This window comes from Notolepis coatsorum, assembly GCF_963971535.1.
Source record: "Notolepis coatsorum genome assembly, chromosome: 1".
NCBI lineage: Eukaryota > Metazoa > Chordata > Actinopteri > Aulopiformes > Paralepididae > Notolepis > Notolepis coatsorum.
In genome coordinates, this window is record NC_140165.1 from 241,932,509 (window position 1) to 241,958,520 (window position 26,012).

Here is a 26,012-nt window from a genome sequence, read left to right on the forward strand (position 1 = left end):
TGCCATTCTCTAACACAAACTCTAACCTTAACCAGCTCCTTAACAGCGCCTAAACTTAACCGTTCTAACCTTAACCAACTCCGAAACAATGCCTAACCTTAACCTTAACCTTAACCATGCCTAACCTTAACCATAGAAAGAATATTGCCATTCTCTAAGACAAACTCTAACCTTAACCAGCTCCTTAACAGCGCCTAAACTTAACCGTTCTACCCTTAACCAACTCCGAAACAATGCCTAACCTTAACCTTAACCTTAACCATGCCTAACCTTAACCGGCGAAAGAATACACGTTAAAAAAAAAATCACGTTAAAAAAAAAAAAATTGATGGGATTCGAACTCGTCAACAACGGACCGCAGGATCGCAGGACCGCTGCTCTGCCAGGTGAGCTGAAGCGCCGAATGAAAATCATGGCGGATTAGGACGGTTACATAATTCCGCAAGCTCTGCCGCTCCGCTCCGCGGAGCGTGCCGCGCGGCAGAGAAAGTTGCGCGTCACGTGCCTGTCGGGGCCAATCAGGCCTACCCCGGAAGTAACTTACTGTTGCGGAACAGTAAAAAGCGACCAGAATTGGCAGCAAAAATGGACAACAGAAGGTGGAGCTGTTGAGAATAGCAGGGACAGAAATATAAATACAATCTTTTAGTGGATGAAAAATAAGTCATAGAGGCTGTAAGAAAATGCAGAAAATAAAACGTCCACCGACTGGAACAGTAAAAGCAGTTATTGAAGGAATTGCAAAGCCACTAACCCACATCTGCAAGTTGTTCAATTCCCCAACAATATGAAAATAGCAAAAGTGATACCACTGTTTAAAACCGGAGATAGACACCATTTCACAAATTACAGGCCTGTTTCTTTGCTTTCCCGATTCTCCAGAATACTTTTACCTTTTACTGACAGACTAGACAAATGTATTGAAAAACACAACCTGCTGACAGACAGTCAATATGGATTCAGAACAGACAGATCAACATCATTGGCACTCTTGGAATTAACAGAAGAACAGAAAAATTGCTATTGGAGTATTTATTGACTTAAAAAAAGCTTTCGACGCCATGATATATTATTCAATAAATTAGAAATGTATGGTATTAGTGGTTAGACAAAAACAAATTATCACTAAATCTGGGGAAAACAAAGATCATGCTGTTTGGAAAACATAACACAAATGTACAGGTAAACCTGATGATAAACAATACACACATAGAAAGAGTTTATGAGAATACATTTCTTGGAATAATCATAGACCACAAGATGGAAACCCCATGTAAGCCATGTCCGAGCTAAACTGGCAAAATGCACTGGAATTCTAGGGAAAACGAAACACATAATTGGATCATAAATCATTACACGCTTTATACAGTCCACTGTTTTTACCGTATCTGTCTTACTGTGTGGAGGTCTGGGGAAATAACTACAAATGCACCCTACAGACAATATACATATTACTTAATAGAGCAATAAGGACAATAAACAATGTAGGATATACTAACAGAACACTCTTAAATCAAACACCTTGAAATGTATAGATCTGGTCAAATTTCACAAATCATGTACAAAGCCAGAAATAACCTGTTAAAATATACAAATAATGTACAGGGAAAGAGAAGGTGGCTATAATCTGAGAGGAGAGCTAAACTAAAAAAAAAAAAACGTGTCAGAACCAAAATGAAATGATGTGCATATCAATCTGTGGGGTGGACTTGTGGAACAGTCTGGAATTAGACCTAAAACAGAGTACAAACATAAATCAATAAAAAAAGATGTACAAGACATTTTTCTTAAATAGGTATCTGGAAGAGGAAGTGTGTTGATCGAGGGTAAGATGTAAATAAATATTTTTTTTAGAAATGTTGTATATTATATGGTATTTATTTAGTATATATTATATATTTATATGTATATTTATATAAATGTATTCGATTATATTGTGACACAGTGTTTATACAAAATGTATATAATTAACAATAGAATCAAATTATATAATTTGTGATGAATAGTTAAAAAGGGGTAGGAATAATAAATAAAATATATATGTAAATAATGATAAATGTATACTTCTTCCTACTCCTTTTTCAAACAGGGTACACTATGATTTGTTTAACTGGTTATCTTTGTCAAATGAACAGATATATTTTTTGTTTTTATACTTGTTTGAAAATAAAAAATCTTTCATTCATTCATCATCATCATCACTATCATCATCATCATCATCATGATCACCATCATCATCATCATCATCATCATCACTATCGTCATCATCATCACTATCATCATCATCATCGCCATGCAGAACCCAGGTAACAGGACTCTGTAGGACCTCACTATCATCCTCATCATCATCATCATCATCATCATCATCATCATCATCATCATCATCATCATCATCATCATCATCATCATCATCATCATCACCATGCAGAACCCAGGTAATAGGACTCTGTAGGACCTCACTATCATCATCATCATCATCATCATCATCATCATCATCATCACCACCATGCAGAACCCAGGTAATAGGACTCTGTATGACCTCACTATCATCATCATCATCATCATCACCACCATGCAGAACCCAGGTAATAGGACTCTGTATGACCTCACTATCATCATCATCATCATCATCATCACCACCATGCAGAACCCAGGTAATAGGACTCTGTATGACCTCACTATCATCATCATCATCATCATCACCACCATGCAGAACCCAGGTAATAGGACTCTGTATGACCTCACTATCATCATCATCATCATCATCATCATCATCATCATCATCATCATCATCACCATGCAGAACCCAGGTAATAGGACTCTGTATGACCTCACTATCATCATCATCATCATCATCATCATCATCACCACCATGCAGAACCCAGGTAATAGGACTCTGTATGACCTCACTATCATCATCATCACGCAGAGCCCAGGTAACAGGACCGCACGTGGCTCTAATAGTGATTCATGTTGAATAATGACCTTGGTGTTGATGAGGTTGTCTGGTACATGGATACCAAGAGGGAAGCTTACAGAGCTGCACCCACCAGGCACTGCAGACAGGACCAATGATGATGACAGAATATCAATTACTAATCAATACAATATGCCAATATACTAATAACGACAAATCATGCTGTTTAAATAAATGCATTGATCCAGATATGTATACATTAACTACAGTCCCTTTATAGACGCTGAACTGAATTTATGGAGTTATTTTCTTCTTCACACAAACCTCCCTGGTTATTATGAGACATTATTCTAAGACGTCTCTGGCTTTCAAGCTCGGTCTTCGTCTGACTCTTGACTCATAGCCTCTCGCTTCACATCTCTTGCATAACAGAACAGCCATGGGCCAGCTGGAATTAATTACAATAGTATTATTGCGCTACTTGCCCTCAATCAAGAGGTCCAGGAAGGTCTGGTAAGGCACGGCGGCACAGGGCCCTCAGACAATTACTTATTAAAAACCAGAGAATGGTTAATAAAAGATGAATATCGGCGTAGACGTTTCTCCGGTGTTAATTTATGGATCCCCCCCCTTCAGGACAAGAAGGGTGTGGATGTTAAGACCTCCATTAATCAGCTCATCTGGGCGGGATCACGCTGCGTCGTGACTGGTATTAGCGTCCGAGTCCAAGGTAGCTTAATACCATGCTAATGTGGTATTAGAATGGTAGATACATAGCACATGCATATACACACGCACACACACACACACATTAAATGCTTTATTTATGTCCATAGGACATAAACACTAACAGTGCAATCAGCTCATTGGAAGTTATTCAGTTATGTTTGTGACTGTGCAGCAACCATCGTACACATACAATATAACAGAGGATGTTTCAAATGTGGGTTAACATACAATAGCCTTACCATAGTCTCCACACACACACACACACACACACACACACACACACACACACACACACACACACACACACACACACACACACACACACACACACACACACACACACACACACACACACAGGGTGACTGACAAGTTTGTGGTGCAGTCAGTAGGCTGAGGTCAGTGCTCAGGGGGAGGTGACTCGGGGACAGAGAGTGGATGTTCTTCATGGGGAAGCAGTCCAGCGAAAAGCTCACTTTTGAAATCAGAGAGAGAGAGAGGGAGGGAGACAAGAGAGAGAGAGAGAGATGGAGAGAGAGAGGGAGAGAGATAAAGGTGGTGAAGCAGAAAGACCTCAAGGCGACCGGAAAATAGTATGTCCTCAACTGTCTCCTCCCAGTGCCCATCCAGTGGGGGAGAGGGAAGCAGAAAACCTTGAAACAGAATTAGTGTGTGTGTCTGTGTGTGTGTGTGTGTGTGTGTGTGTGTGTGTGTGTGTGTGTGTGTGTGTGTGTGTGTGTGTGTGTGTGTGTGTGTGTGTGTGTGTGTGTGCGTGTGTTTGTGTGTATGTGTGTGTTTGTGTATTTCAGAGCTGACCACCTGGGAGAGATGTGAGTGCAGCTCAGTGCCAATAACCTGCAGTAACCTGCTGGCGTTAATGCAAATGCAAATTATGTTTTGCACAATTGTGCGTGTGTGTGATTGAATTACTATACTTTCTTGGGAAGGACATTTCGGCTGTTTCCTCACTTTGAAAATGTGCCATTTTAAGTTTGAGGGATACGTCCGAGGTCACTAACTTTTTAACTCACTGTCCAAATAATTACATGCACTGTAGATCTATTAGGCAAGGCCGATATAGTGGGCTGCTCAACTACACATGGCTTACCTCTATAAACCTGGTAGAAATGCATTGTTCACTAAAGTGTTAAAGTTCACTCTTTATATGTTTGAGAGAAAGGCAGAGACACAGAGAGGGGGAACGGACATGTCAAGTCCAAGATGCTTGGTCTATATTATACAACGGCATGCAAATTTCTCGATTCTGATTGGCTGAAACAGTCCATTTACACGTATTTATTGGGAACAATCCACGGTCCTGGGCCCAGGACCCGCCCACAACCGAATCACATATTATCACTCTGCCGGCACACTCCGGGAGAAAACAAGATGGCGGACAATAATCTTTAACAAAATGGAAATCTATCTATCTATCTATCTATCTATCTATCTATCTATCTATCTATCTATCTATCTATCTATCTATCTATCTATCTATCTATCTATCTATCTATCTATCTATCTATCTATCTATCTATCTATCTATCTATCTATCTATCTATCTATCTATCTATCTATCTATCTATCTATCTATCTATCTATCTATCTATCTATCTATCTATCTATCTATCTATCTATCTATCTATCTATCTATCTATCTATCTATCTATCTATCTATCTATCTATCTATCTATCTATCTATCTATCTATCTATCTATCTATCTATCTATCTATCTATCTATCTATCTATCTATCTATCTATCTATCTATCTATCTATCTATCTATCTATCTATCTATCTATCTATCTATCTATCTATCTATCTATCTATCTATCTATCTATCTATCTATCTATCTATCTATCTATCTATCTATCTATCTATCTATCTATCTATCTATCTATCTATCTATCTATCTATCTATCTATCTATCTATCTATCTATCTATCTATCTATCTATCTATCTATCTATCTATCTATCTATCTATCTATCTATCTATCTATCTATCTATCTATCTATCTATCTATCTATCTATCTATCTATCTATCTATCTATCTATCTATCTATCTATCTATCTATCTATCTATCTATCTATCTATCTATCTATCTATCTATCTATCTATCTATCTATCTATCTATCTATCTATCTATCTATCTATCTATCTATCTATCTATCTATCTATCTATCTATCTATCTATCTATCTATCTATCTATCTATCTATCTATCTATCTATCTATCTATCTATCTATCTATCTATCTATCTATCTATCTATCTATCTATCTATCTATCTATCTATCTATCTATCTATCTATCTATCTATCTATCTATCTATCTATCTATCTATCTATCTATCTATCTATCTATCTATCTATCTATCTATCTATCTATATATCTGTGCATCTTGGGAAGAAGGAAGAAAAAACGCGGTTTATTATTATTACCGAGGCGCGCAGCTTATTATATTATTAATAAAACAGCTACTTGTGGGCACTCATAAAAACACTGTGGTCTACAAGATGTTTAGCGAGAGGATGGTGGTAATGTGCTTCAATAGAACAATGGATCAATGCCATGTCAAAACTCGGCTCCGCTGATCTGGAGGGCTCCGCAGTCCACACACAGACACACACGCGCGCGCGCGCGCACACACGGGATCGCAGCCACACACACATTTCCACTGTCCAATAGACAAGCGCCCTTTTCGACCGCGTGACATTGTTCAGAAGGTCCGCCTGACAGATATCTGTGTGAACGCAGGCGAACCAAATGAAGAATGCAACAATGTTGCAACTTCACCCCCAGAACCGCACCGAGTCCACCAAAACTATATGTGAAAGCGACCAGTGAGCATGGCCTATTCAGTTGATTGATTGATTGATTGATTGATTGATTGATTACTAATTTTATTACTGTACGCTTGGTTTCCAACTGGTTAAGTTTAGGCCCTCTACAGTAGGTTTAAAAAAATAAATAAAAAAATAGGGCGAAGAAAACTTTTTAATTTGTTTTACCTACTTTCTATAGAAGCATCTAAGAATGAAGTTCTATAGAAAGTAGGTCTGCATCCCCTTAACAATTGTGTGTATTGAGCCATACTGTATTGTACCCATTCTGCATCTGGTAATACAATTTTCAATCAATCAATCATTCCAATAACCACTAACTTCATAATTAAAAACTAAAGAAAAGTTGGATGTGTTAGTTGGTTGGATGTCTTAGTTGAAAGGCAGTTGGATGTGTTAGTTGGTTCGATGTCTTAGTTGAAAGGCAGTTGGATGTGTTAGTTGGTTGGATGCCTTAGTTGAAAGGCAGTTGGATGCAATAACACACAGTTGGATGTGTTAGTTGGTTGGATGCACTTCAAGCTGCTTCCACATGGAGGCAACTTCTCTCAATCATTCCAATAACACACAGTTGGATGTGTTAGTTGGTTGGATGCACTTCAAGCTGCTTCCACATGGAGGCAACTTGTCTTTTTTGTAGTTGTGGGAACTACTTTTTCTGGCGGTTGGTTTTTTCAATAAATCTTCGATTAATGTGTGTTTATTGTATGAATGGATGAATGTGGCAGTTGTATAAAAGCATTACACCACTTGCAGTCGTGATTTGTGAACAATAAACCATGCCTAGGGGGGTCTAACGACCACCCCTAGGCATGGTTTATTGTTCACAAACCACTCCTGCTCGTGATGTAATGCTTAAATATAGTATTGTCTCCATCAGTAGATGCTTAGTCTATAGTATTCAAGTTCAAGTTCCTTTTATTGCCACACGGCCAGGCCGGTGGAATTCAAGCACGGTGCAGGTGGTAGCTGCGACAATACCCACAGAAAACATAAAGGACACATGGAACAGTACAGTACAGAAAACATCACCTAGAACATATACATGCCGGAACAGTACAGTACGAAAAACTAGACGTCAGTTCAATCTAACATAAACCAGAGAAACATAACAGCAGGGGGTAAATTTAGGAGGAGTTGGAGTTGAGCAGTTGTATGGCCTTGGGGAAGAAACTATTATTGAACCTTACAGTACGACTACCTATTGTCTCCATCAGTATATGCTTAGTCTATAGTATTGTCTCCATCAGTATATGCTTAGTCTATAGTAGTGTCTATCAGTAGATGCTTAGTCTATAGTAGTGTCTCCATCAGTAGATGCTTAGTCTATAGTAGTGTCTCTATCAGTAGATGCTTAGTATATAGTATTGTCTCTATCAGTATATGTTTAGTCTATAGCATTGTCTCCATCAGTAGATGCTTAGTCTATATAGTATTGTCTCCATCAGTATATGTTTAGTCTATAGTATTGTCTCTACCAGAAGATTCTTAGTCTATATAGTATTGTCTCCATCATAGATGCTTAGTCTATAGTATTGTCTTCATCAGTAGATAAAATGTATTTTGGAATAACACCGTGTCAACTTTCCAGAGCCCTGTATCCATGGTAACCAGACGCCTAGATGAAAAGTAGCAGCATGCTGACACAGGCCTATGTCGACATAATTAGCACTGTTATTATGTGTCAAGCTACGAGCGTGTGTTATCTCCGTGGGGGGAGAGAGAAAGAGAGAGAGGCGCTATTACTATGCGTCAACCACTAAACTGAGTCACTGAGAATGGCGTCTGTGTGCCAGGCGGCAGAATTAACTGGGGGAGTGGGTTTGACACTTTAGGAATGGTAACGTGTTGCTAGGGGCCTAGCAGGGCATGTTCTCAATGGAAGGTCCTCACTCCAAATGTTGTCAATGGAAGGTCCTCACTCCAAATGTTGTCAATGGAAGGTCCTCACTCCAAATGTTGTCAATGGAAGGTCCTCAGTAGTTCCTCACTCCAAATGTTGTCATTGGAAGGTCCTCACTCCAAATGTTGTCAATGGAAGGTCCTCACTCCAAAATGCTGTCATTGGAAGGTCCTCACTCCAAATGTTGTCAATGGAAGGTCCTCACTCCAAATGTTGTCAATGGAAGGTCCTCACTCCAAGTGTTGTCAATGGAAGGTCCTCACTCCAAATGTTGTCAATGGAAGGTCCTCACTCCAAGTGTTGTCAATGGAAGGTCCTCACTCCAAATGTTGTCAATGGAAGGTCCTCACTCCAAATGTTGTCAATGGAAGGTCCTCACTCCAAGTGTTGTCAATGGAAGGTCCTCACTCCAAGTGTTGTCAATGGAAGGTCCTCACTCCAAGTGTTGTCAATGGAAGGTCCTCACTCCAAGTGTTGTCAATGGAAGGTCCCCACTCCAAATGTTGTCAATGGAAGGTCCTCACTCCAAGTGTTGTCAATGGAAGGTCCTCACTCCAAATGTTGTCAATGGAAGGTCCTCACTCCAAATGTTGTCAATGGAAGGTCCTCACTCCAAGTGTTGTCAATGGAAGGTCCTCACTCCAAATGTTGTCAATGGAAGGTCCTCACTCCAAATGCTGTCAATGGAAGGTCCTCACTCCAAATGTTGTCAATGGAAGGTCCTCACTCCAAATGTTGTCAATGGAAGGTCCCCACTCCAAGTGTTGTCAATGGAAGGTCCCCACTCCAAGTGTTGTCAATGGAAGGTCCCCACTCCAAATGTTGTCAATGGAAGGTCCTCACTCCAAATGTTGTCAATGGAAGGTCCTCACTCCAAATGTTGTCAATGGAAGGTCCCCACTCCAAGTGTTGTCAATGGAAGGTCCTCACTCCAAGTGTTGTCAATGGAAGGTCCTCACTCCAAGTGTTGTCAATGGAAGGTCCTCACTCCAAGTGTTGTCAATGGAAGGTCCCCACTCCAAGTGTTGTCAATGGAAGGTCCTCACTCCAAATGTTGTCAATGGAAGGTCCTCACTCCAAGTGTTGTCAATGGAAGGTCCTCACTCCAAATGTTGTCAATGGAAGGTACTCACTCCAAATGCTGTCAATGGAAGGTCCTCACTCCAAATGTTGTCAATGGAAGGTCCTCACTCCAAATGTTGTCAATAGAAGGTCCTCACTCCAAATGTTGTCAATGGAAGGTCCTCACTCCAAATGTTGTCAATGGAAGGTCCTCACTCCAAGTGTTGTCAATGGAAGGTCCCCACTCCAAGTGTTGTCAATGGAAGGTCCTCACTCCAAATGTTGTCAATGGAAGGTCCTCACTCCAAGTGTTGTCAATGGAAGGTCCTCACTCCAAGTGTTGTCAATGGAAGGTCCTCACTCCAAGTGTTGTCAATGGAAGGTCCTCACTCCAAATGTTGTCAATGGAAGGTCCTCACTCCAAGTGTTGTCAATGGAAGGTCCTCACTCCAAATGTTGTCAATAGAATAGAATAGATCTTTATTTGTCATTGTTGGTACAACGAAATTTGTTAGGAACATCACCACTGGCATACAACATAAGATATAGCATGTGCAAAATAATAATGTCAATAATAATAGTAATATAGTAATAAAGTATCAATGTCCCAATGTTCTCAATATATAACATACCATCATTGTCCCAAGTGCATTTAGTGCTAGTGCAAATAAATTAATAAATATAAATATTTCAGTCCAGTGAATTGATGGAAGGAGGGGGGGGGGGGCGTTGACTTGCAAAGGATGACGTATTGTATAGTGCAGCAATGCAAGTCCGGTTCACAGTTATTGTTGTAATGTGGGAGTGGGAGTTATGTCACCGGGGGTGGGATGCGGGGGGGGGGGGGCAAGTTGATGTTCGTCGTTGAGCAGCCTGACAGCCCGTGGATAGAGGCTGTTGGTTCCGGACTGGATGGATCTGTACCTTCGACCAGAGGGCAGCAGTTGAAAGAGATGGTTTGCTGGGTGGTACTGGTCTAGTAAGATGTTATTTATACGCCGTAGGCAGCGGGAGGTAAAGACTGTGGAGATATCTGGGAGGCTAGCTCCAGTGATCCTCCTCGCAGCCTTGACCACTCTGTGGATGGCCTCCTTCTCTGCCCTGGTGCAGCCAGTAAACCACACCAGTAGTCCGTACGTGAGTACACTCTCTACTGCGCAGTGGTAGAAGTTGGCCATCAGTCCCTGTGGGAGTTTAGCCCATTTAAGCTTCCTAAGATAGAAAAGGCGCTGCTGTGCTTTGCCCACAGCAGAGGCAATGCTGACCCCCCAGGACAGGTCATCAGACATTGTCACGCCCAGAAACTTAAATTTTGAAACCCTCTCCACCTCCTCATTCCCAATGAGGAGTGGAGAGTGGCTGAGGTCACCAGTCCTGCGGAAATCGATGATCATCTCCTTGGTCTTCGTGGGGTTGAGAGCAAGGTTATGACCATCGCACCACTCCACTAGTTGCTCAACCTCCCTCCTGTATGAGGTCTCATCATTCCCTCTGATGAGGCCGAGCACTGTTGTGTCGTCTGCAAATTTTACTATGAGGTTAGATGGAGAGGAGGAACAACAGTCGTGTGTGAAAAGTGTGTAGAGAAGTGGGCTGAGTACACACCCCTGAGGGGCCCCGGTGCTAATGGCCAGGGTGGGGGATGTGTGCTTGCCAATCCTGACATGTTGTGTGCGATTTGTGAGAAAGTCCAAGATCCAGTTGCATAGTGTGGTGTTCAGTCCGAGTTTGTGCAGTTTACTGTGGAGCTTGTTGGGTAGAATGGTGTTGAAAGCTGAACTGAAGTCAACAAAAAGGAGTCTACCATATGTGTGCCTGTGCTCTAGATGTTCCAGCAGAGTGTGCAACACAATGGCAATAGCATCCTCTGTTGACCTGTTCTTCCTGTAGGCAAACTGGTTGTGGTCTAATGATGGCGGTATGGAGGCTTTTATATGTTTCATGACCAGTCTCTCAAAGCATTTTGCGACGATGGGGGTGAGTGCCACAGGTCTGTAGTCGTTCAGGCCTGTGACTTTAGGTTTCTTTGGAACCGGGACTATTGTGGCTGCTTTAAGACATGCGGGAACCCAGTATGAGCCCAGAGACAGGTTGAAGATGGTGGTGAGAACTGGGGCTAGTTCAGCCGCACAGTCCTTGAGCACCCGTCCCAGGACTCCATCTGAGTCTAACCTCATGAGTGCTCAGGACTATGGTGGAGCCGTCAGAGGGGAGAGGGGGCAACACCGGGTCCTTGTTGTCCCTGTCAAAACGTGCATAAAAGATGTTTAACTCCTCCGCTAGGGGGGCGCTGCCGTTGACGAGGGGGGATGTTCTGCCCTTGTAGTCCGATATAGCCCTGACACCCTCCCACACCTGACGGGGGTTTGAGGCGCTGTTGAAGTGGGCTTCAATGCGGTTTTTGTATGACAGCTTAGCAGATCTGACTCCTTTTTTCAGGTCTGATCTCGCTGCACTGTATGCGTTGGTGTCACCTGATCTATGTGCTGCATTCCTAGCTCGTAATAGTGATTTTATGTTCTGTGTCATCCAGGGTTTGACATTTGGAAAGACACGGATCTGCTTCCAAGTTGTAACAATGTCTACACAGAAAGTGATGTAATCGAGCACTGAGAGAGAGAAAATGTCCAGAGACAACCCATTGTTGGTGTGTGTGTGTGTGTGTGTCTGTGTGTGTGTGTGTGTGTGTGTCATTTTCAACTTGTGAGAGACACAGAGATTACCCTAATTTTACAGCGAGCTTAAAAAAAAATACAGTTTATCAATTTCATACATATAGGCACAATAAATACGAATAAACAATAAAAAATCAACTAAGACAGTTACAAGTTGACACAGTGGTTGGAGATCATACTTTTAAATGCAGCAAAAGAAGGAAGAACTTTCAGCTTCAGAGTGTATGTGTGTGTGTGTGTGTGTGTAGGTGTGTGTGTGTGTGTGTGTGTGTGTGTGTACTCTGCATCTATGCATTAAATGGTAAATTGTGCATTAATATAGCTATTTTATCCACAATTTGTTCCTCACATTTGACCCATTCACTCACACATTCACACGCCGACGGCAGAGGCAACCATGCAAGATGCCAACCTGCTCATCGGGAGCAGTTAGGGGTGTTAAGGGTCTTGCTCAAGGACACTTCTGCCCGGGAGGAAGGAGCAGGAATCGAGCCGGGAACCTCCAGATTACCAGACGACCGCTCTACCTCCTGAGCCACTGTCACCCCCATTACACATTACACATGTGTGTGTGCAAGCATGCATGCATGTACAACAGGGAGTTAGCATGTGTGAGTGTTGGCAGTAGACACTTGAGGCCATGCAGGATATGGATGGGAGGGGGGGGGGGGGCCCGCGGGATGATTCTGACCGGCCCGCGAAAGATTACATGATAATAAAAAAAAATAAAAAAAATATTATTTTTTAATATATATATATTTTTTTTTTTTAACTTTTTTCTTTTCATGTCAACGTTCACACGCACAATATACGCTTAGGAGACATGCTCAGAAGATGTTGGTTCTCTTTGGATCCACCTACATATGTGAACAGACATTCTCATTCTCGTTTACCAAGTCCAGGTACAGATCCTCTCTCACTGATGAACATCTGGCAGCTGTGCTTCGCATCTCCACCTCAGACATGCAACCTGACTTTGATGGACTTGTTAAAGCTCAACAGAGACTGGATTTCTCACACTGAATGAAACAAAAAAGAACTGAAGAACACTAAAATGTGGAAATATAACAAGTGAAATGGGACACTTGATATATTTTTTTCTTAAATGTTTAATATAGGCATGTAAAGTAAAAAAGGCTACAAAACTGGGACACTTTTCTTTACACAGTTCAGTGACATGTCTTGTTTATTTTTGCTATAAGATGATGTGATGTCTTTAGAAAGCTAAGAAAATCCTTGTTTCAATAGTATATGAAACTCAAAATGCCCTTTGTTATTAATGTTTCACATTTTGTTTATCATTTTGGAAATAAATTCTATTTGAATAAATGATATTTTTGAAAGCTAACCTCACCTTTTAATTGCCAAATAATAACATACACTCTTACCAGGGGTCAAAACAATGCCATTTACTGCTTTTTATATAGAAATAAAATGTATATTATGCATAATTGAGTTTGGAATTTTGGCCCGGCCCCCCAACATATTTTCAGTTGCTCATTCGGCCCCCCGGGAAAAATAATTGCCCACCTCTGGTCTATAGCATTGTCTCCATCAGTAGATGCTTAGTCTATATAGTATTGTCTCCATCAGTAGATGCTTAGTCTATAGTATTGTCTCTACCAGAAGATTCTTAGTCTATAATTATAGTATTGTCTCCATCAGTAGATGCTTAGTCTATAGTATTGTCTTCATCAGTAGATAAAATGTATTTTGGAATAACACTGTGTCAACTTTCCAGAGCCCTGTATCCATGGTAACCAGATGCCTAGATGAAAAGTAGCAGCATGCTGACACAGGCCTATGTCGACATAATTAGCACTGTTATTATGTGTCAAGCTACGAGCGTGTGTTATCTCCGTGGGGGGAGAGAGAAAGAGAGAGAGGCGCTATTACTATGCGTCAACCACTAAACTGAGTCACTGAGAATGGCGTCTGTGTGCCAGGCGGCAGAATTAACTGGGGGAGTGGGTTTGACACTTTAGGAATGGTAACGTGTTGCTAGGGGCCTAGCAGGGCATGTTCTCAATGGAAGGTCCTCACTCCAAATGTTGTCAATGGAAGGTCCTCACTCCAAATGTTGTCAATGGAAGGTCCTCACTCCAAATGTTGTCAATGGAAGGTCCTCAGTAGTTCCTCACTCCAAATGTTGTCATTGGAAGGTCCTCACTCCAAATGTTGTCAATGGAAGGTCCTCACTCCAAAATGCTGTCATTGGAAGGTCCTCACTCCAAATGTTGTCAATGGAAGGTCCTCACTCCAAAATGCTGTCATTGGAAGGTCCTCACTCCAAATGTTGTCAATGGAAGGTCCTCACTCCAAATGCTGTCAATGGAAGGTCTTCACTCCAAATGTTGTCAATGGAAGGTCCTCACTCCAAGTGTTGTCAATGGAAGGTCCTCACTCCAAGTGTTGTCAATGGAAGGTCCTCACTCCAAATGTTGTCAATGGAAGGTCCTCACTCCAAATGTTGTCAATGGAAGGTCCTCACTCCAAGTGTTGTCAATGGAAGGTCCTCACTCCAAGTGTTGTCAATGGAAGGTCCTCACTCCAAGTGTTGTCAATGGAAGGTCCTCACTCCAACTGTTGTCAATGGAAGGTCCCCACTTCAAGTGTTGTCAATGGAAGGTCCTCACTCCAAATGTTGTCAATGGAAGGTCCTCACTCCAAGTGTTGTCAATGGAAGGTCCTCACTCCAAATGTTGTCAATGGAAGGTCCTCACTCCAAGTGTTGTCAATGGAAGGTCCTCACTCCAAATGTTGTCAATGGAAGGTCCTCACTCCAAGTGTTGTCAATGGAAGGTCCTCACTCCAAATGTTGTCAATAGAAGGTCCTCACTCCAAATGTTGTCAATGGAAGGTCCTCACTCCAAGTGTTGTCAATGGAAGGTCCTCACTCCAAGTGTTGTCAATGGAAGGTCCCCACTCCAAATGTTGTCAATGGAAGGTCCTCACTCCAAATGTTGTCAATGGAAGGTCCTCACTCCAAATGCAGGCCACCTTTACAGTATATCTGCCATGTAACACTTTTACATTTTTATTTAATTTTAATAGGATTTAGATTCTTTTCATAGAATTTTATGGGACAAATGATCACCTTCATTTGAGTTTCTTTCCCACATTTTAATGGGATTATATTTTTCCAACCCATTGTTGGTGTGTGTGTCTGTGTCTGTGTGTGTGTGTGTGTGTGTGTGTGTGTGTGTGTGTGTGTGTGTCATTTTCAACTTGTGAGAGACACAGAGATTACCCTAATTTTACAGCGAGCTTAAAAAAAATACACAGTTTATCAATTTCATACATATAGGCACAATAAATACAAATAAACAATAAAAAATCAACTAAGACAGTTACAAGTTGACACAGTGGTTGGAGATCATACTTTTAAATGCAGCAAAAGAAGGAAGAACTTTCAGCTTCAGAGTGTATGTGTGTGTGTGTGTGTGTGTGTGTGTGTACTCTGCATCTATGCATTAAATGGTAAATTGTGCATTAATATAGCTATTTTATCCACAATTTGTTCCTCACATTTGACCCATTCACTCACACATTCACACGCCGACGGCGGAGGCAACCATGCAAGATGCCAACCTGCTCATCGGGAGCAGTTAGGGGTGTTAAGGGTCTTGCTCAAGGACACTTCTGCCCGGGAGGAAGGAGCAGGAATCGAGCCGGGAACCTCCAGATTACCAGATGACCGCTCTACCTCCTGAGCCACTGTCACCCCCATTACACATTACACATGTGTGTGTGCAAGGCAAGCATGCATGTACAACAGGGAGTTAGCATGTGTGAGTGTTGGCAGTAGACACTTGAGGCCATGCAGGATATGGATGGGGGGGGGGTCACTGGTCCTGTCATAATGACTCCCTCTCTTGCCGTGCCTCTCTGCCCGCAGGGCTCTGCCAGCTCAACCTCACCGGACCAGAGGGCTACATCGAGGCGCCGCCGCAGTCCAGCACCGGCTTCCACTCCGCCCCTGTGGACTGCAGCTACACCGTCACCGTGTACATGGGCTACGGAGTGGAGATACAGGTAAGAGCTCCTCCAGAGACGCTGCGTGTATTCAATTCAAACCTTTCTTTATAGGACAATATTGAGGTCGCCCTCATTTTCAATGTCGTCGAGACTCACAGACATTTCAATGCATGCATTTTGTACATAGTGATACAATATTTTTTTTTTACATATATATATAACGTAACATATACATAGATGAAGTGCATTAAAAGGAAGAACACCACATCACTTATAAAATGCACTAATATAAGTCAGTTAAAACAGTTACAGACTGTTGCTGCCAGTGAGCCTCTAAACGTCCCCTGCGTTATAGGCCGTTTGACCTCTGCTGACCTGGGATCCAATCCTGTGGGGGAGAGGCCTGCCCCTCTCTGATGCATCTGATAACAACATGATAAATAACACAACAGTAGTTCCTCTCGCCTTCCGCGGTCCGCTGGAATAACACACACATATATATATATACACCGTCTCACAGTGGCGCAGTATCTATAAACGCTGTGTGTCGGGAGTGCGGATTATGACCTCGTTCGACAAAATGTCACATGAAATACATGTCAGTGACCTGCGTGGGGCAGGCCGCCTGTCCCCGGGGGTCGTTTTTAGCAGCTCTCCTGATTCTCCTGTCACTCTTGCCCACACCCCCCCCCCATTAAAGCTGACGTGCCGGGAGAGAAATCCACTGAAAATAAAGAGTTATCCCCCCCTCCCCCACCCGCTGGACCGCAGGGGGGGGGGGGGGGGGGGGGCTGTGGACGCTGCTCTTTGCACATTCAAATGGGTTGTTTTCCCAGTGAGGTGACGGCGCTGACATCTAAATCAATACTGTGATCGTGACCTACGCCACGCCGGGGTTTTATTTATGCCCGTGTTGTGCGGCCCCTGCGCTCGTAATGTTTTTTGGACACAATCCGACACTACCCTTTTTGTTTTGTACCGCTACTCCATTTAGACTGCTAAAAAGAAACGTTGAGTGTGTTTTTTTTTCTTCTCTTATCACGACACAGTACTTCTGTGAATGTTCGCCGGTCGAGTCGTGGACAGAGCTATGCAGCCTAGACCAGCCTGACTTTCTATTTCAAAAGGCCTTCGATTGCTATATATTAATGTCACATATAAATTCACATTTTCTTGTGGTTTTCTTTTTTCTTGTGTTGTTGTTTTTGCTTTTCTGTTCATACTATGTTTTTAAACCTGTAGCACTTTGTGATCTGCTTGAATGAAAAGTGCATTACAAATAAAATGGATTATTATTATTATTATTAGACGGTACTAACCAACACTTGGAGGGGATGGGGAGGGGGGGGGGGGGGGGGGGGGGTTCGAAGAAGAAAGCTATGTTGGATTTCTTTTATGTTAAGATATTTTTTAGGGAATTTCTGCTTCATTGGATAGGACAGTGAGTGACAGGGAATTGAGGGTAGAGAGAAGGGGGATGACATGGTGGAAATTGTATCTCCCCCTCCCATTTATCCTCCCTCGCCACACCCACTATAGTCTCCAATACCCACATCCCGTCTCCCTCGATCAATCCCTGTGTCCCCTGATCCACCAGTCACCACCCTGTGTCTCTCACCTGCAACACCTAAACCATCCCCCTTCCAGCCCCCTCCTGTGTGTCTCAACCTCCTACCCCCTTCCGATTCAGAGGGTTGAGGGTTCGTTGGGTCACTCATCACGGGACCCCCTCGGCCAGGGGGGCTCATTGGGTGGCACTCATCATGGGACCCCCTCAGCCAGGGGGCTCGCTGGGTGGCACTCATCACGGGACCCCCTCAGCACTCATCATGGGACCCCCTCAGCCAGGGGGCTCGCTGGGTGGCACTCATCACGGGACCCCCTCAGCCAGGGGGCTTGCTGGGTCACTCATCACGGGACCCCCTCGGCCCGGGGGCTCGCTCGGGCCCCTCTAAGCCAATTCTCCTATTTGACCTAATAAATTGTAACAACCAGCCAAGATAATTATTTCCTCCGGCATTCACCACACATTCACCACACATTCACCACACACACATTCACCACACATTCACCACACATTCACCACACATTCACCATACATTCACCACACATTCACCACACATGCAACAAAGGTCTTAGGTTGTGTGGAACCGGAGACGTTAATCATGCCCACCACCTCCTAATAGACAGTCTCCTCCCCACCGCATGTATATATTCCCTCCCCGCCGTATGTATATTTCCCTCCCACCCACCCACCCCCTCCTAATGTACAGTCCCCTCCCCATCATATGTATATACTCTGTCAGGATCTAGGGGTAACAGTACGGTATATTTGAATACCGCCTATGTCACAAATGTATCAGTACTAAATACCTATATGTCCCTATGCCATAAATGTCATGTATGTTGTGTATGTCATAAATGTCTATATGAATTGAAAATGGGGGACCCTGATGGAAACAAGACAAACGTCTTTCTCAGGTCTGCATCCCCTTAACAATTGTATGTATTGAGCCGTACTGTATTGTACCCATTCTGCAATCTGTTAAATAAAGTTTTCATTCATTCATTCATTCATGCGCATGGTCACATCTTCATGGTTGATACTAATTCATTGTTAAAGCTACTAATGCAGGTTCAGGAGTGAGATGGAGGTCTTGCTTCTCTTCTTTCGTGGTGAGCCCTGACGTGTTTTAATGAGCAGGTCTCATTGTGTCTCTGCTTCCAAATAAAGCCCTATAACCACACCGGCCACGTAGCTGGATGAGAGGATTTAAGCCTGTGAAGCCCAAATATAGAAAAACATTAGTACATTTTACCTTACAGATGTTGTTGTAGTAGTGCATAAATTAAAGGGTTTTAAAAATCTTTACATTTTCATAAGTTTTTAGGGAAATGTAACATTGCAACGTTGGCCCTAGTTTAGAGCAGAATTTCTGTATGTGTACTCACATTGTCTGAACAAATATACAGAACAACTAAGTGTTCTTTTGCAGGGTTGATTGCTTACTTAGCCCCATAACAGTATATCAGTGTTGTGCTAGTTACTGAAAAATAGTAACTCAGTTACTTTACTAGTTACTTCATTTAAAAAGTAACGCAGTTACTTTACTAGTTACTTACACCCAAAAGTAATGCGTTGCTGTGAAAAGTAACTATTTAGAAATCAATTGATCCCATTAATGCCCTTACAGATACTTACAGTAAAAATCTGTTGATCAACTTGACAGTTTTCATTAATTTGCATTCATCACTGAACTCTGCTAAGCAATGTGGTCTATACAAACACAAACCTGACACAAACACAAAGATATGTTGTCCCGATGTAATAAGAAATGTGCCGTGCCTAATCAGACGGTTAGATTGTATCGCCGCTTAGGTTGAAGGAACAGCCTTGATGTCGGAGCGTTTCATTATAACCGTCTTGCAACGTTGGTTAAGATATCAATCGTGCATTGCAACGTTAGAATAGTTAGATATCAATTGTGCATGAAATTACTATATTGTTTGATTAGTATTGATGAGATTCCCTTGCAGATTCTTACAGTCAAAATCTGTTGATAAACTTGACAGTTTCCATTCATTTGCATTCACATCACTGAACTCACCAAAGTCTCAATTTAATTTAAAAAAATTTTGATCCACCTTTTCTCCGATTTTCTATTTTTCTCCCATCCCAATTTCGTATCATCCAATTCAACCCTCCCCTGTCTCGAACGCTGTTTCTTGCCTCCCACAAGCCGGCTGCAATGTGGACTAAGTCATACAGTACATAGCACGAGTCCCCTCCGATACTCGAGGTAACAGCAGTCACATCTTTTCACCTGCGCGGCGCGATCTTTCAGCGTCAGGGGTCTGCGCTTTGGAGGGGCGCCGCCCCCATCGCTTCCTGATTCTACTGCGCAGGCGCACCAACCGACCTGTAGGAGTCGCTGTCCACAACGCCCGATCCCCACCCATCAGTTTCCCACCCCCTAATACTGCCAATGTGTATTAGTACGGACGACCAGCTAAACTGAAAGCAATGTGGAGCGCTGTGCTCGAACAGGCGAACCCAGCGTCTCCAGTATTCGTGGTGAGGGCCTTGCCCACTGCACCACGTAGCCGCCCCTCAAAACATTTTCTTTCGCTCATTTCCATTTTGTATATTCTCTCGCCAAGTAGTTGGAAAAAGTGTTCCGTCCCATTTGCCGTGTGCTGCCTGGTATCATGCTAACTAGATCCCTGAAAGCAGGTGGCGAGTAGATCGGATCTTTGAGCCAAGACACAAATTACATTTAAAGGTCCCATGTTTTGCTATTCCTTTAACTATTTGGGCAATGTTACACAATTCCTGTGAGTCTATGGAACACATCTGTAAGTTATTTTTTTCAATTTTTTTTTATTTATTTCTAATCAAGTACTGTAAAGCAGCATTTTTCCACTTCAAGATTTCAAGCTGTTTCGGGCTGGGCTCCGCCCATAAGCGCTTTGAGTGACAGTCACCCACAGTCTGCACTGGCAGACAGAGAGAGACATAGAGAGATTGAGGGGGATACTAATTAATTTTGCCGCGGGAGGGCATAATCCCACGGGACAATGCATTGGTAACTGACAAATGACAATATATACCCCTGTGAATATTATTGCACGGATCGTAATACGGGCGCGCGCGTGGGAGCGTGCGCAATGATATTTTGCAGCAGGTTGACAGTGATATGCTAGTGCTCCAGACTGCGTGTGTGTGTTTCCCCGCGCGCACAGTCAGGAGTGTGTGTGTAAATGCTCCGTGTCCCTCTCTCTCTCTCTCTCTCTCTCTCTCTCTCTCTCTCTCTCTCTCTCTCTCTCTCTCCCTCTCTCTCGCTCGCTCGTTCTCTGCTCTCTCTGTCAGCACCCGCGCCACGTCAACCCGTTTGAGGAAGTGTCAGTATTTCCACTCGCTCTGTTGTTGAGAGAATGGTTGAGTGTGGCTACAACCATAGAGGGGGCGTTAGTTCTACAACCATAGAGGGGGGCGTTAGTTATGCAGATGAGAATTATTGGACGTCACAGGCACGCGAAATTCAGAATAGCTTAGTTCAGTGAGGGAGGATCTCGTGAACTCCAGACTGGACTGATGAGCCAAAATAAGAATTAGAGACACAGACCCCATTGATACAACCCCACATTGCTAGAAAACAATGCTAAACACTGGAAAAGGCCATTTGTGCTCGACAAAAGAGAAATAGTGAGAATATCCATGTGTAAAAAGGCTAGTAGTGGGCGTCGCTATGACAGTCAAGACTAGAGTAAACAAAACACGCCCACAGCGTGTCTCCACAGGTGAGGTGACACAGACAGCAGTCAGGAGGACTGCACTGCATCGCTACCGCTCGCTACCAGTCTACTCAAAAAGAACGCAGTAATGAACCATTCAGAAACGGTAACTGCGTTAGTGAATTTCAAAAGTAATGCGTTACACCCCTTCCTGACAGGGAGCGACGCGAGCGAGCGTGATTGCGAAAATGATTAAAATGTATTCGTTTCAATCAGACTATCCTGACCTGCCGCGAGCGACAGCGAACTGACCAGCGATGTCGTCCACCCCTCAGATATTCGCTCGCTGTGTCTCTAGTTGAGCGATTACGCGGCCGAGTCCCGCCCCTAAACACTTTTTATTGGTCAAGAATCGCAGGCTGCTTCCCCCCCCCCCCGTGTGCTTCCAGGTAACACACACACACACAGACACACTCGGACACGCGCCGCGTCATATCAGGACAGTGTCGCGCGCGATTTCGTCTCCAGTTCGCTCGCTCGCTGCCTGTCAGGAACCAGTGTTAGAGTACTAGTTACTGCCAAAAGTAACAGCGTTTCTATAACACGCTACCCAACACTGATCATGAATAATAATCACACATCAGTCACATTCAGAAATACTTCACAGAGCCCTAATGTCAACATGAAATGTGCTCGTCGTCCAACAGTTTTTGTCCAATTGACCTATATCTCAAACCCCGCCCTTCCCTAGCAACAGTTGTGATTGGAGGGACAAGAAAAGAGGGCGGGGTTTGGAGATCAATTTGCAGAACGCAATGTTTCTTCAAATTGTGCAGCAAGATCAATGTTTTTTTTGGATTACAGTGTCAAGGGGAACATTTTCTTGTGTTTAGACTATTCTCCTCTGTTATCGGAGATTATTTACCTGATTATTATATAACTGTTAATACCACTCAGCCTCGCATTGAACACAGACATGCAGATGTCTCTTAACACGACCCTTTAGAGGAGGAAAGGTTATTTTAGAGCGGAACCTTCAAACAAACGTCTCATTGTTCACTTGGTCTTTGAAGATCAGAGTTATGTTTTTGCTTTTCTCCTCGCCATGGGGGCTATAACCGGACAAGGCGCGCGCACGGGGGCTATAAGTTAACGCACCAAGCAAGGCGCGCGCACGGGGGCTATAACGCACCAAGCAAGGCGCGCGCACGGGGGCTATAACGCACCAAGCAAGGTGCAAGCGCACAGGGGCTATAACGCACCGGGCAAGGCGCAAGCGCACGGGGGCTATAACGCACCGGGCAAGGCGCGCACACAGGGGCTACTATAACGGGGCAAGGCGCAAGCGCACAGGGGCTATAACGCACCAGGCAAGACCCGCGCACAGGGGGCTATAACGCACCGGGCAAGGCGCGCACACGGGGGCTATAACGCACCAGGACTCGAGCCACCCGAACAACTGCCTCTTTGAACTGCTGCGGTCAGGCAAGCGATAACGGAGTCTTAAGGCGAGCACAGAAAGACTCAGAAGAAGCTTCTATCCCCAGGCCATCAGGCTGCTAAACGAACAATAAACACTATGCAACAACCATCAAATGCACACAGCACACACACCCACACGCACACACTCACTTAAACCACACAAACACACTTTATATTTATTGATAAAGGATTTGCACTACAACTCGTACACCCACTGTAAATTGTACCTAAATTGCACCTCATCCCATTTCTGCCTTGCACTATATAGTATTGTATTAGTACACTGCACAGTATTGTATATTATATGGTAACTCAGTTACGTCTATTCTGCATCGAACATTGTACATATGTCTATACTGAACACTGTGACCTCATTTTTTTTACTTCTAATTTACATGCTATACTATGTTATTTTATTTCATACTTATCTTGTCTTGCACAGTCTCTGGAGCGTAACAGTAAGAAGCATTTTGTATAAAAGTATTCTGTACTTCTGTATGACAAGTGACAACTATTAAAGAAACTTGAAACTTGAACCAAGCAAGGCGCAAGCGCACGGGGGCTATAACGCACCGGGCAAGGCGCAAGCGCACGGGGGCTATAACGCACCGGGCAAGGCACGCACACAGGGGCTACTATAACGCACCGGGCAAGGCGCAAGCGCACGGGGGCTATAACGCACCAGGCAAGACCCGCGCACAGGGGGCTATAACGCACCGGGCAAGGCGCGCGCACGGGGGCTACTATAACGCACCAGGCAAGACCCGCGCACAGGGGGCTATAACGCACCGGGCAAGTCGCGCGCACGGGGGCTACTATAACGCACCAGGCAAGGCGCAAGCGCACGCCGGTGAGAAGCTGCTGCCGCGCTCCAGAACCTCAATGTCACCTCTTGCAAAATGCGGCCCGGCTTTCAGACAACGGCCTCCTCAGCGACTCGAATGATTACAGCCACTCTATCTGCTCCTGGGTATTTAGTGTCATCGTGAGGCATCTGACCTTTTCAGAGGAAGGCTGACGCAGTGATTTAAGCTTCCGCCTCTTACCTGAGAGCCCCCCCCCCCCCCCCCCCATGCTCCTCACTCACATGATTAACTCCGAGAGCGCTGCTGCTTCCCGCTGCTCATAAAATATACAATGGCCATTACCCCGCTGACCTTCCAGATGCCGGGCCTAATATATTTAGGATAAAAAATGAATATGGGGCCGCGAATCATCCTCGATGATGCGTCCCAGCTGCTCCCTGTCGGCTGCGAGGCAACAAAGTGCGATTACGAGGGGGGCGGTGTGGAGTTGCCCCCCCGTCCCCGTCCCCGTCCCCACCCCCCCTTCGCTTCAACACTTTCATCTCTTTCCCAATAAGCCGCTCTACACCTGTTCTTAACAACTACACTCTCCCGTTCCTCTTTTCTTTCCTCACCTCTCTCTCTCTTCTCTCTTTTCTCCTCTCTCCGCCTCCGGTTCTATTATTCAGAGTGACTCTGATGTACGGATGCGTCTGGGGTTGCGGACGTTAATTAATTGCTTATGGATTACCCGTCCTCCCGCTTTTTGTTTGTTTATGGTGTGTCTTTAAATGTCCTCCGGTTGAAACGTCTTCTCAGCGTCTCTTAGCTAAATTAAACAGGGGGCGTCCCCCGTCCCCCCCCTCCTCCACCGACAGGCCCCCCCCTCCTCCGCTAAGCGGATGTGGAATTCGGGACGATGTCGGACAAGTATCAGAGATGTTTGACGGACCAGGGGGGTCAACTGCTCGCGGTTCGCACGTAAAGACCCGGGGATTCTAATTTGTCTTATCTAAACATCGCTCTCATTAATCTACTTCAGAGGTCTTTGTTAACGTCTGTAGAATGCAAGTGGCCTACTTTGATCGTCCTTTTTTCTTTTTCTTTTTTTTCTTACAAGATTAGCTGGCTTTCCCCCCTGATGCAGTATGTAGATAAAGAGCTGCAGTGGGGATTATAGCTCAGACAGCGTCTGGCCTCTTACCTGTGGCCCCACGCACCTACACAGCTCCAGAACTAGACCACGAAGTGGGGGCGATTAGATTAGATTAGATTAGATTAGATTAGATTAGATTAGATTAGATTAGATTAGATTAGATTAGATTAGATTCAAATGTATTGTCATCATACAGCACAAGTACAGTACAACGGAAATAAGTTTGGCATCCAACCAGAGTGCAAATGTAACAGTAAAGTTTTATTTATTTATTTGTATTAACCTTTATTTACCCAGGGTAGGTTCGCTGAGTGGATGCTCTTTTTCAGGAACGCCCTGCTTCACATTCACACAGTTCCATTCACACCTGGGAGCTGCCCAGTACAACCACAGTCTGCCACCGTTGGCCACTGAGCAACTCCAATAGTGCAATAGTAATATACAATGTACAGGTAGGGTGACCAGGTGTCCCCCTTTTGGTTGTACTGTCCCACCATTTGACCAAATGTCCCGCGTCCCTCATATTGAGAGGCTGTCCCTCTTTTCGAAGCCAAAAAAAACATGCGTCTAAAAGCCCCTCCCTACAGACAGTAAACGTAGCAACCCGCCTCTTGTCCACACACATTGCTCTGATTGGTTATAGTACTTTAGCGCGCTGCTTGCCTGCTTGTGACGTGACTGAGACTGAGTCGTGACGCTACCTTATATCGCAAATCTGATTGGTCAAAAAAAACACAACAACATTACAAGCGAACTAGTTCAAGATGGAAAGCAGTAAAAAGAAACGGACCTGCAGTTACAACCAAGACTGGCAAACGACACATGACTGGGTGAGGCAGATGGCAGGCAATCCGCAGCAGGCTTTCTGTGTTTTGTGTCATAGTTCGTTTTCAATTGCGCATGGAGGAGAATACAACTTGAAGCGCCACAGTGGACGTGAGTCTCACTTGAAAGTGGTTCACCAAAAAGAAACATCCAGATCTATGGATACGTTTCTTTTTAAACCAAACAATGATAGCCAGACGGACAAGGTCACTGCAGCTGAGATAACAAGTGTCTATCACACAGTACAACACTCCCATTCATACAGGTCAGCCGACTGTGGTAACCTTTAACCTTTGATTTAAATCTATTCGGTGAAGACCATGGCAGTTATTCTAATATAGAAACACAATTTATTTGTATTATTATTTTTGTATTATACTACACTGTTTTCCCTAGTTCTGTGTTAACAGGGAATATCAAACA

General features: G+C 43.8%; 1 protein-coding gene across 1 annotated transcript in view; it reads left to right on the plus strand.

Annotated features, from left to right (window-relative positions):
- sez6b (seizure related 6 homolog b) overlaps positions 1 to 26,012 on the plus strand; it is a 419,489-nt gene that overhangs the window by 121,569 nt on the left and 271,908 nt on the right. Inside the window, 1 exon segment of the mRNA XM_084309484.1 lies at positions 16,027 to 16,163. Within this exon segment, the coding sequence (XP_084165610.1) occupies positions 16,027 to 16,163 (137 nt within the window).